The 13,359-nt window shown below is 56.6% G+C and overlaps 1 protein-coding gene across 3 annotated transcripts; it reads left to right on the forward strand.

The window, feature by feature from the left end:
* Positions 1-282: 282 nt before the first annotated feature.
* On the forward strand, positions 283-12,993 carry CLN3 (CLN3 lysosomal/endosomal transmembrane protein, battenin). Of its 3 annotated transcripts, none has more exons than XM_017342563.3 (17): positions 283-736; positions 1,515-1,647; positions 1,833-1,955; positions 2,114-2,192; positions 3,962-4,058; positions 4,836-4,907; positions 5,073-5,152; positions 5,265-5,350; positions 5,828-5,900; positions 5,992-6,135; positions 7,290-7,402; positions 8,577-8,623; positions 8,703-8,771; positions 8,872-8,927; positions 9,047-9,140; positions 12,364-12,504; positions 12,594-12,993. In XM_017342563.3, exons 3-17 carry the CDS (start codon positions 1,910-1,912, stop codon positions 12,711-12,713), a joined length of 1,317 nt encoding a protein of 438 aa, XP_017198052.3. In that variant the 5' UTR covers positions 283-736; positions 1,515-1,647; positions 1,833-1,909; the 3' UTR covers positions 12,714-12,993. The 3 variants fall into 3 exon arrangements, with proteins under 3 accessions (XP_017198052.3, XP_051703601.2, XP_069921003.1); XM_051847641.2 differs by lacking the exon at positions 283-736 and adding an exon at positions 3,405-3,527 and having other exon boundaries at positions 1,509-1,647; XM_070064902.1 differs by lacking the exons at positions 283-736; positions 1,515-1,647 and having other exon boundaries at positions 1,652-1,955.
* The last annotated feature ends 366 nt before the right edge of the window (positions 12,994-13,359 follow it).

The raw sequence follows: 13,359 nt of genomic DNA on the forward strand, positions 1-13,359 counted from the left end.
CCACACCCACAGTAGCCTACACCCCAGGTCTGGGTGTGGGTGTGCGTGCATCTCCCAAGGGACACATGTGGAGTTAATGGGCTGGGGAGGGGCGGGAGGAGGGAGGGCAGAAAGGAAAAAGTGGGAGCAGGAGACCTCAGGATTTGGGATGGGGGAGGGGACACGGGGCCACCGCCTCTCTAGTGACTCAGGTCTTGTATTCACACCTCAGCCATTTCCGTCTCCCCCAAGCCACAGCCACTCTGGGAGAGGAAGCTGGGGTTTGTGGTTCCTGTTTTGCTTGGGGACAGGAGTAGGAGTGAGGAGGGGGCGGGTGGCAGGCCTGGCTTCTCATTTCCACACAATTAGTGCTTTCCCAAGGGGACAAAGCGGTTGGGTTCGTGGTGGCTCCAACCCCCATGTCTTCTTTTCGGGTTATTTTTGCAGAAGAGAACTTGGCTGAACTCTGCATTGTTGTATGTCAGCCTCTCACCCTCCTGTGGATTTCCTGAGGGCAGGGGACAGGTACACAAGGCTACTCTATAGGGCTCTGCGCGGGTAGCAGGATCCCGTTTCTCATCGGTTGAGCAACCTGGGAAACACACCATAGAGGGCACATTTTCAAACAGCAGCGTGAAGAGCCAGTGGTGGGAAAGGGCTGGAAGTGGGCCCAGGCTGTTGGAAGCCATCGCTGAATTTAGCAGGGGAAGGACGTGTTGAAGAGAATTCAGGATGCTGATTTCCCACCTAGAGGAAGGTAAGGGCGCAACTTCTTACTTGGGACTCTGTGACGTGACCTTGATTTTACCTCTGTTCCTCATCCCCCAAGCGCCAAATGTCCAGTTAGGGCACTTGGATGAGCTCACACAATGATCTTGGGCCCGGAATGATCTGGCGTAAGCGTGCTTGGTGGAGTGGAGGCATGGCGTGCTGCCTCTAGTGCTGTGTTTCTTGTCGCTAACTTTGTGTGCTCTTCAGTAACTCTGCGTGCGTGTGTGTGTGTGTGTGTGTGTGTACGTGTGTATGTCTGTCTGTCTAGGCTTTCTTATCTGTAAAACCTGGGGCTGCACAACTTCCAGGATATTTCTTGGTTCTAAGAAAATTTGGAATAGAGGATCTCTTCAGGCCCACAATAGATAATTGTGGAGACCCACAATAGATAATTAATGAAACCTCCATAGCAGGCTGTTATCTTTATTTTAGGTTTCTAAAAATAATTGAAGCAACAGAGTCGAATGAGCGACTTTGAGAAAAATAGAAAGCAGATAAAGGTGAGAGAGAGAGAGGGAGAGAGAGAGAGAGAGAGAGAGAAGAAAAAAGGGAAGAAAAAAAAAGCGCAGGTGGCCATATTTGTTGTTGGCAAGTGAGGGCCGCGGGAAAGGAGCTGAAGCCGCTCGCAGCCATGACTAGTGCTGGCAGTATTACGTCAAGGCCTTGAGGACAGCCAATCTAACATCGCGGCTCTACTGGCTGCTCCTACCCGTTCCAGTGTAAAAGCAGGGGTTCCTGGCCTCTCCTTTTCTCACCTTCCAAAGCCTACAGCTTAGCAAGGGAAAAGACCCGGAAGTAGGGAGGACCTCCGCGCACGTGATGGGGGACCCGCGAGGGCTGTCACGTGACCCGGCAACCCGCTGCTCCGCGGTGCGGAACGCTCGTTCGTTCTTAAAGGTACAGGCCGGGGACGCTCTCTTTCCAGGGGGCGGGGGCAAGTTGGCTGGGCAGGGGCGTGGTGGGGGCGTGGGAGGGCGCGAGACAGAGCCCCGGGCTTGCCTGATGGATTGCGGGGCGCGAACGCAGCAGACCAGCGGGGGCTGCGATGGCCGTGGGGCGTTGAACCTTCTCATCTGTCGCAGACCCTCACCCGCCCGGTGGGAGCCAACCCTGAACTCTCGCCGACTTGGGGCTCCTCGGGGGAGCTGCGCTTGAGGCCATGGGAAGCCGTGCGGGCTCGCAGCGGCGCCGCTCGGATTCCGGGGGTGAGTATTGCGGCGCGTCCTCCGGGAGTGGCCACTTATGCCCCGCGACCCACCCGAGGGGCTCGGGAGCCGGCTCGGCCCCGGGAGAACAGCCGGGGGGCTGTCGTGCACCTGAGGGCGGCGCGAGGGGTCCTGCCTCCTTGTTCTCTCCCTCGCAGGGGAGGAGACGGACACGGAGCCTGAGTCCCCTCGGTGGGACGATCGGACCGCGCATTGGAGGAATGCAGCGGGCTTCTGGTGAGTGGCCTGGGGGTTCAGCCCAAGCCAAAATGGGGTGAGAAGAGGGAAGCGACAGGAGGAAAGGGGGGAAGAAGGAGCTGAATCAAATATTGACCCAGTGCGTCGGTTTGCCCGGGGCAGCTGCCAGCGCTTTTTCAAGCTTCACCTGTTTACTTACCACCTCCGAGCTGGCCGATCCTCCTGGCCTTGGAGCTTTCCGCCAGCCAGTCCAGCTGTAAAATTCTTTAATGCATGTATTTTTAAGAGAAAACTTTTATTGATTTATATGAAAGTGTTACAGAGAGGGAGGGAGAGACAGAAAGAGAGAGAAGAGTCTTCCGCGCACTGGCTCACTGTCCAACTGGCCCCAGCGGTCAGGGCTGGGCCAAGCTGGAGCCAAGAGTTTCATCCGGGTCTCCAACGTGGGTAGCAGGGGCCCAAGGACTTGGGCCATCCCCAACTGCTCTCCCAGGCCTTTAGCAGGGAGCTAGATGGATCAGAACTGGGGGCAGCTGGGACACAGACCAGCGCCCATATGGGATGCCGGCACTGCAGGCGGCTCTACTTGCTGCGCCACAATGCCAGGCTGCAAAAGAAAACTTGTGAAATCCAGATGGAAGAACCGGTATTTTTCCTTGGTGCACGTTTAAATAAATGCATCCGGGGTGAAACTTTTTCGAAGGTCATTGCTTGCCTAAGCTCACTTGAATACCGAGCATTGGAAAACACATGGAGCGTGAGTTTTAGCAGCGGGGACTTGCGTGGCACATTTGAGTTGGCCGTGGGTTCCTCTGTGACCCTTGAGAAGACTGACTTAGCATCGCTGAGCCCGCTTCCCTCTCAGTGAAATGGGAAGAGCAGTAGTGCCTCTTCCTAGGATTCTGAAAAGGATGCCTGGGAGACCTGTGGCACGAGATCTAGTTTCTTTCCCTTCATGGTGTGGAACTGCAGGAGAGGAGAGTTAGTGAAAGACACTTTCCAGGGTCTTAAGGGCCTTGGTATTATTTTTTTTTTAAGATTGATTTTATTTATTTGCAAGGCAGAGTTAACAGAGAGAGAGAGAGAGAGAGAGAGAGAGAGAGAGAGGAAGATCTCCCATCTGCTGGTTCACTCCCCCAAATGGCCACAATGGTCAGGGCTGGGCCAGGCCGAAGCCAGGAGCTTCTTCCGGGTCTCCCACGTGGGTGGCAGGGGCCCAAGCACTCGGGCCATCCTCTGCTGCTTTCCCAGGTGCATTAGCAGGGAGCTGGATCAGAAGTGGAGCAGCCGGGACTTGAACCGGCGCCCTTGTGGAATGCTGGCATCACAGGCAGTGGCTTGACCTGCTGTGCCACGGCGCCGGCCGCAGCTTTGGTATTATCTTATTTTGATCCGTGAGGGGGTCGAAAGAGAAATTAGTGTCCCCGTTTCATACACAAGGGGACTCCAGTAGGAAGCATGGGACAGGAGCACAGTCCCTTGGGTCTCAAGCCCTGGGACATTTATTTATTTATTTTCGTTGCGCCACCCTGTATCAGTGGATGAGGGATGTCTTGGAGCTGAGGGGCAGGCGGGCTCAGAGGAGAGTGACCAAGGATGGTTTCGGGGTGAGGTCTTGGAGAGCGGAAGCGATCCCAGGTCTGTGAGCCCGAAGCCCGTGCTTCTGCTCCCACACCCAGTGAGGACAGGATGTGGTGGTAGAGAGGGGGAAGGGAAAAAAGGAGGGAGTTGGTGGGGGGGCGGTTTGGTGTGGGGACTGTGGTGGGGTCGCAGGCCTGGAGGGGAGCTGAGACCTGCGCTCACCCCAGGATCCTGGGTCTCTGCAACAACTTCTCCTACGTGGTGATGCTCAGTGCCGCCCATGACATCCTCAGCCACCAGGGGACACCAGGGAACCAGAGCCACGTGAGCGACCCCTGCCCCCTGACCACCACCACCACCATCACCACCACGCTTAGTCTCACCCTGGGCCAGAAGCCCCCTTGAAAAACTCACCGAGTGGGTGGCCAAGGAGTGGGGGGTAGGGGGCTAAGTGTCCAGTCTCCTAGGCCTCAGAACAAGGAGGGTCTTTATGAGACCAGAGGGTGGCAGGCGTGCAGACTCACGTGTGACCGGTGGGACAGCCGTGTGTGACAAATTCTGAACCTGGGCCCTGCTGACACCTGGGGCTGGGTGAGTCTGTTGGAGGCAGTCCTGTGCATCATAGTATTTAGCACCATCCACGTCCCTCTCTCTGCCTACATGGTGCCAGTAGACCTGGAGGGTCTCAGACAGCCAAGGGTGTCTACAGACCATGGCAGGTGTTCCTGGTGGTGGGGGGGGAGTGACACCACCCCCAGCTGAGAACCACTCGTCGGTGGTGAGCAGGAAGCTGCGCGTCCCATCCGAGGGCACCAGCCACCAGCGTACAGGTCCACCAGGGATTTGGCCCAGGAGCAGATTGTTCTGGAACACCAGGTGTCTGTGTGAAAGCCCCTGAGTGTGTGAGCCGCACCACACGATGTCTACACGCAGGGCCACCTTTGAACCGTGGGCTGTTATTCTGAGACATCTATAGACAAGGGGCCAGTGGGCTTGCAAGAGGCCAGTGCTGACTGCAGAACCACCCTTCAAGTCAGAGCCGAGCTGGGACATTGCCTGCCCTTCCGTCTTCCTGGGTGACAGACTTGTCTTCCCCATCAGGTGGACCCAGGGCCAGTGCCCAGCCCCCACAACAGCTCCTCTCGATTTGACTGCAACTCGGTCTCCACAGCTGTGAGTGCCCAGCTGCTCCTCCTCTGACCCCCTGATCTAGGCCCCCCCACCCCAAGCCATCAGCACCCAGAGGAGACATCAGGGCTGCCAGCTCCCGAGCCCTTCCTCTGTGGCTTGTTGCGTGCTGGGCAGGCCCGGGGGTCTCACTTTCATCTCCTGTCCCAGGCGGTCCTCCTGGCAGACATCCTCCCCACCCTCGTCATCAAACTGCTGGCTCCCCTTGGCCTTCACCTGCTGCCCTACAGGTACGGGCGGACGGGGCAGGAGGAAGGGCAGTGGGGTCTGAGGGTCTAGGGGAGGCTGGCGAGCTGAGAGCGGGGCCTCACCGTCCGCTCCTCTCTCCCCACTCCCTCTCAGCCCTCGGGTTCTCATCAGCGGGGTGTGTTCTGCTGGAAGCTTCATCCTCGTGGCCTTTTCTGGCTCCGTGGGGATCAGCCTGTGTGGTGAGTGTGGGCTTCTGTGGCGGGTGTGGGACCCAGAGCACCTGTGGGGAGCCATCGCCCCAGCACTGCCGGGAAAGGGATTCTGTCTGGAAGCCTCAGAGGTCTGCTGGGGCTGTCATGAGGAGGAGAGAGGAAAGGGGGCTAGTGGGGCGGTGGGGGGGGAGCTGGGAGGAAGTGGCTGTGTTGGATGGAGAGGGAGGTGGCAGGGTCACCAGGACTCTGTGATGTTGGTGGAGGGATGGCAAGGTGGAGCAACTGCTCCTGGTTTGATAACTGGGTGGATGGAGGCACCAGTCTTGCTGAGGTGTGTACAGGAGGGAGTGGACCATGGGTCATGTCTGGAACCCAGTCTTTCCGCGGGACCTGAGCTTAGCCTCTCTGAACACACACAGAGCAGGCCATGGTCCATCATCTCAGGGAACCGGGCTGTCCAGGAAAGGCTCGGCTCGGCTACCTCCCTGTTTGTCCTCCTCCCAGGTGTGGTCTTGGCCAGCATCTCTTCAGGTCTAGGGGAGGTCACCTTCCTGTCACTCACCGCCATCTACCCCAGGTAAGCAGCAGAGCAGGGCGAGTGGGGAGCGGCCGACCCAGTCCCACTGTTTGTCTGGGTCCTCCTGACTGCTGCTGTGTTCACCTAACAGAGCTGTGATCTCCTGGTGGTCGTCGGGTACTGGGGGTGCAGGGCTGCTCGGGGCGCTGTCCTACCTGGGCCTCACCCAGGCCGGCCTCTCCCCTCAGAACACCCTGCTGTCCATGCTGGGTATACCTGCCCTCCTGCTGGCCAGGTGAGCTGCTTGGGGCCATGAGGAGGGAGGGGTTCGAGGAGAGGGTGTATGATCATGATCTCGATCTTCAGATCCCCATGGCCGCATGATGGGGAAATGTCGACTCTGGACCCTGATGGCCCCGAGCGGCCGCTCTTCAGTTGTGTGGTGTTGAACGAGTTACTGTACCTCTCTGATCCTTGGCTTCCCTGTAGCTCCAATGGGCGGTACTTGTGGCTTTCCAGCAAGATGAGAAGCCTCAGCACAGTGTAGTGCCCAAGATGATTTGAATTGGGCCAGGGTAGCCTTGACTAGTACTGTGTACGAGTATTTTCGTGTGTATTCTACAACAATTACTTCACAGGTGATTTCTGACAGTAAGGCCAGGTAGAAGAAAGTGTTCCTCGAAAGGAAGATATTGTGTAGAAAAATATCATAGGCAGGAGGAGTGCGGATGTGGGAAAGAACATGGAGGCAGAACCTGAGTGACTAACATTTGGGACACTCGGGCTCAGCACAGAACGAATGTACAATAAACAGCAACTAGAGAGTCATCCCGGGAAAAATAATGGTGATAAAACAGCACCGATGCTTGGTGGGAGCTGTGGGTAGGGAAAAATAGGATTCGAATTTCAGCTCCAAAGAAAGAAAGGACTTTTCCACTAGGGAGCTCTTCTGGATGGGACAAGGGGCATTGGAGGCCAAGGGTCTCCCCCGCCACACACACTGGGGTATGCAGATGGGCAGGGATGCCCCGGGAGGGCGTGGCCTCCATGGCTTTGAGGGGAGGGGCTCTTCCAGTCCAACAGGTTCTTTTTTTTTTTTTTTTTTAAGATTTATTCTATTTATTTGAAAGACAGTTACAGAGAGAGGTCTTCCATCTGCTGATTTACTCTCCAAATGACAGCAACAGCCAGAGTTGAGCTGATCCGAGATCAGGAGCCAGGAGCTTCTTCCGGGTCTTCCGCGTGGGTGCAGGGCCCAAGGACTTGGGCCATCTTCTATTGATTTTCCAGGCCACAGCAGAAAGCTGGATGGGAAGTGGAGCAGCCGGGACTCGAACCGGCGCCCACATGGGATGCTGGCGCTGCTGGCCAAAGCTTTAACCCACTGAACCACAGCGCTGGCCCTTTGACAGGTTCTTTTCACTCTGTCTTCGTTCTGCTCGCTCCCAGCTACTTCCTGCTGCTCACAACTCCGGAGTCTCAGGACCCTGGAGGGGATGACGAGGCAGAGACAGCAACTCGGCAGCCCCTGTTAAGCTCCGAGGCCCCAGAGTCAAGACCAGGTAGGAGACGCAGGCCCCCTAAGAGGTCAGTGGTCCCAGATGGGAGGGGACAGGGGTCACGGTGTTGGGAACAGTGGAAGTCCACCACACGCGACAGTTCAGGATCTGCTCAGTGAGCCCTGACTCAGGACACCAGGCCCAGGTGTCCTGATCGCTGGGGTATGGTGGTGGCCAACGTAAGGAAATGAAACCGCTCCCTAAACAAACAAATGAGTCAGGAACAAGTTCTTTTCACGCACGGATGAGTGCTGGAAAGAACAAACAGCAGTGATGTGACCAAAGTGATGTGACAATGGGCTGGAAACAGGGAGGGGTTGTGGCTTAGATTTATTTATTTACTTGAAAGGCAGAGTGACAAAGAAGGAAGGAGAGACAGAGGGAGAGAGGGATTTTTCATTCCCTAATTCACTTTCTAAATGGCCACAATAGCCAAGGCTGGGCCAGGCCAAAGCCAGGAGCCAGGAACTCCATCCGGGTCTCCCACATGGGTGGCAGGGGCCCAAGTGCTCAAGCCGCCATGTGCCCCCTCCCAGGCATTAGCAGGAAGCTGGATTAGAAGCGGAATAGCTGGGACTCGAACCGGCCCTGTCATAGGGGTTGTATGCACCCAAGCTGCGGCTCATCCCGTGCACCACGACACCTGCCCCAGAAAAGGTCTTTTTGAAAACGTAGAACTTGGGCTGAAGCCTGGCTAACCAGGAGTCAACCCCATGCACACCCGTGTGAATGGCTTACAGGCAGAGGGAACGGCAGGTGCCAAGGCCATGCCATGGGAGTGGGTTTGGATGTTCTAGAAACACAGTCGGAGAGGGAGAGCCAGCAGCATGGTGGCCTGCGATGCCAGCATTCCATGTGGGCACCGATTTGTGTCCTGGCTGCTCCACTTCCTATCCAACTCCCTGCTAACGGCAGCAACGGAAGATGGCCCAAGTGCTTGGAGATGGCCCAGCTGGGACTCAAACCAGTATGGCATGCCAGCATCGCAGGCAGTGGCTTTATCTGCTGTGCCACAGTGCCAGTCCCTAAATCATTCTTCAGTTTTCAAGAACCCAGTGGCTTTTAAAATGTTAAGTGTGTCCAGCCTGTGGCGTCGGTTAATTCTGGCACAGACACCTCTTGGCTGAGTCTTCAGTGTGGGCAGTTCACCAACCCCTGTGCCCCCATTCCCCCGCAGACTCCAGCCGGAACCTCTCCTTCCAGGAAAAGTGGACCGTGTTCAAGGTGCGGTGGTGGCCGTGGCGTGCGCCCCGGGGGTGGCGCCCGTCGCCTGCCTCCCGCTTAGCCCTGCTGCCTCTCACAGGGCCTGCTGTGCTACATCATCCCGCTGGTGCTGGTCTACTTTGCTGAGTATTTCATCAACCAGGGCCTTGTGAGTTAGGGGGAGAGAGTGGGCAGGTGGGAGGGGTGTGCAAGCAGCCAGAGGGGCGGGCACCCTCCCGACCCCGCCCAACTGCCCCGTCTGGCTGCAGTTTGAGCTGCTCTTCTTCCGGAACACAAGCCTGACCCACGCTCAGCAGTACCGCTGGTGAGAGGAGGACGCGTGGGCAGCATTAGGGCGGAGGGCTGGGAGGCGCCCCCGCCCCTGGGGAGGGGGGTGGAGACCTGGGCTGGGAGGGACTGCCCTGCTCCCCGCCCCCACCTCAGGTACCAGATGCTGTACCAGGCTGGAGTCTTCATCTCCCGCTCTTCTCTCCGCTGCTGTCGCATCCGCTTCACTTGGGCCCTGGCCCTGCTGCAGGTACCAAAGGCTGCCTCCCACTCCACTCCCCGCTCCCCCAGGCCCTGCTGGAAGTGTTCCCTGTACTCAAACACTTGGAAGCACAGAGATCGGAGGCCCGCAGGGGGACCCTGTTAAAAATGTGTGGCCTCGGGAGCCAGGCAAACCCGGGTACAAATCCCAGCTTCTGTCCCCAGCAGCTGGGTGACTTGGGACAGGTGTCTGAACCTCTCTGAGCCTCTGTTGTCTCATCCATAAGTCAGGTGTGGCCACTGTCTGTGTTTCAGAGTAATTCTAAGAAATAGAGATGAGAGAAATGCAAGAACAGCATTTACTGTTGGGTTTTGATCAGTTACAGAGGCATGATTAATATTAACATTATTATTAATATTATTCAAGAGAGAGTATCCAACCACGATTCACTCTCCAAATGCCCACAACGGTTGGAGCTGGGCCAGGTTGAAGCCAGGAGCCAGATCTGCATCCAGGTCCCCCATAGGGGTGGTAGAGACCCAATTACTTAAAACATCAACTGCAGCCTCCCGGGGTCTGCATTAGCAGGAGCCTGGAACAGGGAGCCAGAGTCAGAACTCGAACCCAGGCACTCCAGTGTGTGGAGATGCGAGTGTTCCAACCAGCGCCTTAAACGCCAGCAGGACCCCCACCCAGGAGCCCTTTTCAGAAAAGGATGACTTGCACATGCTCTGTGCAAGGATTTTTTTTTTTTAAGATTTATTTATTTATTTGAAAGAATTACACAGAGAGAGGAGAGGCAGAGAGAGAGAGACAGAAATCTTCCATCCGCTGGTTCACTCCCCAGTTGGCCGCAACGGCCAGAGCTGCACCGATCCGAAGCCAGGAGCCAGGAGCTTCTTCCAGGTCTCCTATGCAGGTGCAGGGGCCCAAGGACTTGGGCCATCTTCCACTGCTTTCCCAGGCCACAGCAGAGAGCTAGATTGGAAGTAGAGCATCCGGTACTCAAACCAGCACCCATATGGGATGCTGGCACTGCAGGTGGTGACTTTACCCGCTACACCACAGCACCAGCCCCTGTGCAAGGATTTCAAGTCCTATTTCTAACTATAAGAACATGCACAGTTCTTTTTGCCCTGGATGATTGATTATGGTACAGTCCATGCATTGTAGTCTGTGGGTTATTTATCTTAGGCAGTGCTGGTGAGCAAAGTCAGCCGTGGCCAGCAGTAGCCTGCGGCTCTCAGCGCACAGCAGTCTGTCGGAAGGCATTCCCTATTTCAAGGTCACACAAGTCTACCGTCCCCTGAAGGTAGCTGTTAAACCTGCCACTGTTACAGGAGAGCCCTTCGTCCCTAGCAACTCAATTCGACTTGGTAACAAGACACAGCCTCTGTGTAGCTATAGCAACAGCCACCACCAACCAGCCTTCTCCCTCCTGATTTGTCAAAGCCAGGGGCGGAGAAAGCTTTTTTCTGCCAAGGGCCATTTGGAGATTTACAACACACAGAACAACGGACAGAAAACGCAGCCCTGCTGGTGATTTATTGAATTTCAAGTCCCACCTGCGACTGCCTTGGCAGGGCCTGACCACAACAGCCTGCAGGCTAGATGTTGTCCACCCTGTGGCGCTGCTGGCGCAGGGGGTGTGTCCACCGAGTCCTAGAGGACTGTGAGTGACCCCTCACTCAGACTTCTTCCAGATGCTGTCAAAACGTGTAGCTGTGGTTTCGCCTAGACGTATTCCCCTAGGCTGTTTCATAGAATTGGAATTAGGGCTTGCAATTACAGAAAGCGCCTTGCCTGAGAGTCTTCGTGGTATTGCACCTGTCATGCTGGTGCTGCTGTGACTGCTGTTTTGTGTGTGTGTGTGTGTGTGTATGTGTTGCTTTGTTTTATTGTTTGAAAGGCAGAGTTACAGAGGGGCAGAGGCAGAGAGAGAGAGATATCTTCCATCTGCTGGTTCACTCCCCAAATAGCAACAATTATTGTAGCTCAATCAGAAGCCAGGGCTGGCACCACGGCTCAATAGGCTAATCCTCCACCTAGAGGCGCCGGCACACCGGGTTCTAGTCCCGGTCGGGGCGCCGGATTCTGTCCCGGTTGCCCCTCTTCCAATCCAGCTCTCTGCTGTGGCCCGGGAAGGCAGTGGAGGATGGCCCAAGTGCTTGGGCCCTGCACCCCATGGGAGACCAGGAAAAGCACCTGGCTCCTGCCTTCGGATCAGAAAAGCACCTGGCTCCTGCCTTCGGATCAGCGCGGTGCGCCAGCCACAGCGCACCAGCCGTGGTGGCCATTGGAGGGTGAACCAATGGCAAAAGGAAGACCTTTCTCTCTCTCTGTCACTCTCTCCCTCATTATCTACTCTGCCTGACAAAAAAAAAAAAAAAAAAAAAAAAAATCAGAAGCCAGGGGCTTCCTCCGGGTTTGCCATGTGGGTGCAGGGCCATGTGGGTGCAGGGAGGGGCCCAGGGACTTGGGCCATCTTCTACTGCTTTCTCAGCCCATAGCAGAGAGCTGGATGGGAAGTGGAGCAGCCAGGACTCGAACTAGCGCCCATATGGGATGCCAGCGCTGCAGGCGGCGGCTTTACCTGCCACAGCGTGGCTGCTGTCTTGAGTGCAGAGCTCTGAGCCCACCTGAGGTGTACTGAGTCAGGACTTCAAGGGGGAGCCCGCATGGCGCATTTGTAACAGGATCCCTCCGGGGGGACCAGGGACCTCTGACAGAACTGGGCACGCCTAAACCAGGGTTCCACAGCCTCAACCCTCTTGGCATTTGGGGCCTGGTGATTGTTGCGGGGGTCCTGTGTGCTGTCTGCTGTTCAGCCACATCTCCGGCCTCCACCCACCAGATGCCAGTGGCCAACCCCGGGTTGGGACCACTGAGAACGGCTGGAGCCCCCTGGGTGACACGGTGGCCTTCCTTTGAGAATCACTGGTCTCTGGCCTGGGGGATGGGTACTGTTTTAAGGAGTCCTTGGGAGGAAGAGATGAGATTGCAGAAGAGGGGTCACATTCAGAGAGTGGGAGGGATGGGGGCAGAAGCCTGGAGCCGGGGCCAGAGGAGGCTGCCAAGTACATGGTGCTGGGGCTGGGGCGCAGGGACACCTACCCCAGCTCCCAGGCTCTGGCGGGCCCAGCCAGGTGTTGGGGCTTTATCCAGGCCCGTCAGCTCTGTTTCTCCAGCCCCTCCCAGAACGAGGGGCCGCAGCCCCGTCACTGCCCTGCTGTGGCTCCAGGCTCAGCTCTCCCTCCCTCTGTGCCCACAGTGCCTCAACATGGCCGTCCTGCTGGCCGACATCTGGCTGAGCTTCCTGCCCAGCATCTACCTCGTCTTCGGGGTCATTCTCTACGAGGGGCTCCTGGGAGGTGCGGCCTACGTGAACACCTTCCACAACATCGCCCTGGAGGTCAGCTGCAGCCGGGGGGTGGAAGGGGGGTGGCCAAGTCCAGGAGGAGGGACTCTCGGGGCCTTCACACCTGCTCTGTGCTCTCCCAGACCAGTGACAAGCACCGGGAGTTTGCCATGGCCGCCGCCTGCATCTCTGACACCTTGGGGATCTCCCTGTCAGGGCTCCTGGCCTTACCTCTACACGACTTCCTCTGCCGCCTCTCCTAACACCGCCCCCCACCCCACCCCACCCCTCCACCCCCAGCCAGGGATACAGAATGCAGAACACTCCAGGCTGGGTGCAGGTGGGCAGGTCAGACACCCAGCTGCACCAGCGAGCGTGTCCATGAGCTCTGATCACCACTTTTCCCACGGGGCTGGGACAGGGAAGTGCCAGGCCTTGTTCCCCTTGGGCACTGGGCGGCTGTGTCTCCCACTCCCAAGCTGGACTCAGGGAGTTTCTTCGTGGCCTTGTGCCATCTAAATAAATGCCTATTTTATCAATGGACCTCTTGTGCCATTTTTTTCCCTCTGGTATTCCTGTATTGTAAAAGCATACAACCCACCTTTACGTAAGCATATAAAGGAAGCATTTCAGTAGATTTCTGCCCATCTTTGAGGCTCTATTTATGCCTGTCTTTATTATGTGTATATGTAGATATATTTTTTTCCCAACACGAACATTTTCATCTATGGAAGTTGAAAGACTTGCACAGTGAGTCCTGTGTCCACCATCTCCTGAGTTCGGGATTAACCTTTCACTCTCGTGGCTATATCGTGAAGCCAAGTGCTCCATTCACGTCTGCCCAGTCCTCCGTCCATCTTGTTCTCCTGATGTTTAGAGTAAGGCAGACATCAGTAGCTTCCCTGGAAA

Source organism: Oryctolagus cuniculus, chromosome 19, assembly GCF_964237555.1.
Source record: "Oryctolagus cuniculus chromosome 19, mOryCun1.1, whole genome shotgun sequence".
Taxonomy (NCBI): Eukaryota; Metazoa; Chordata; class Mammalia; order Lagomorpha; family Leporidae; genus Oryctolagus; species Oryctolagus cuniculus.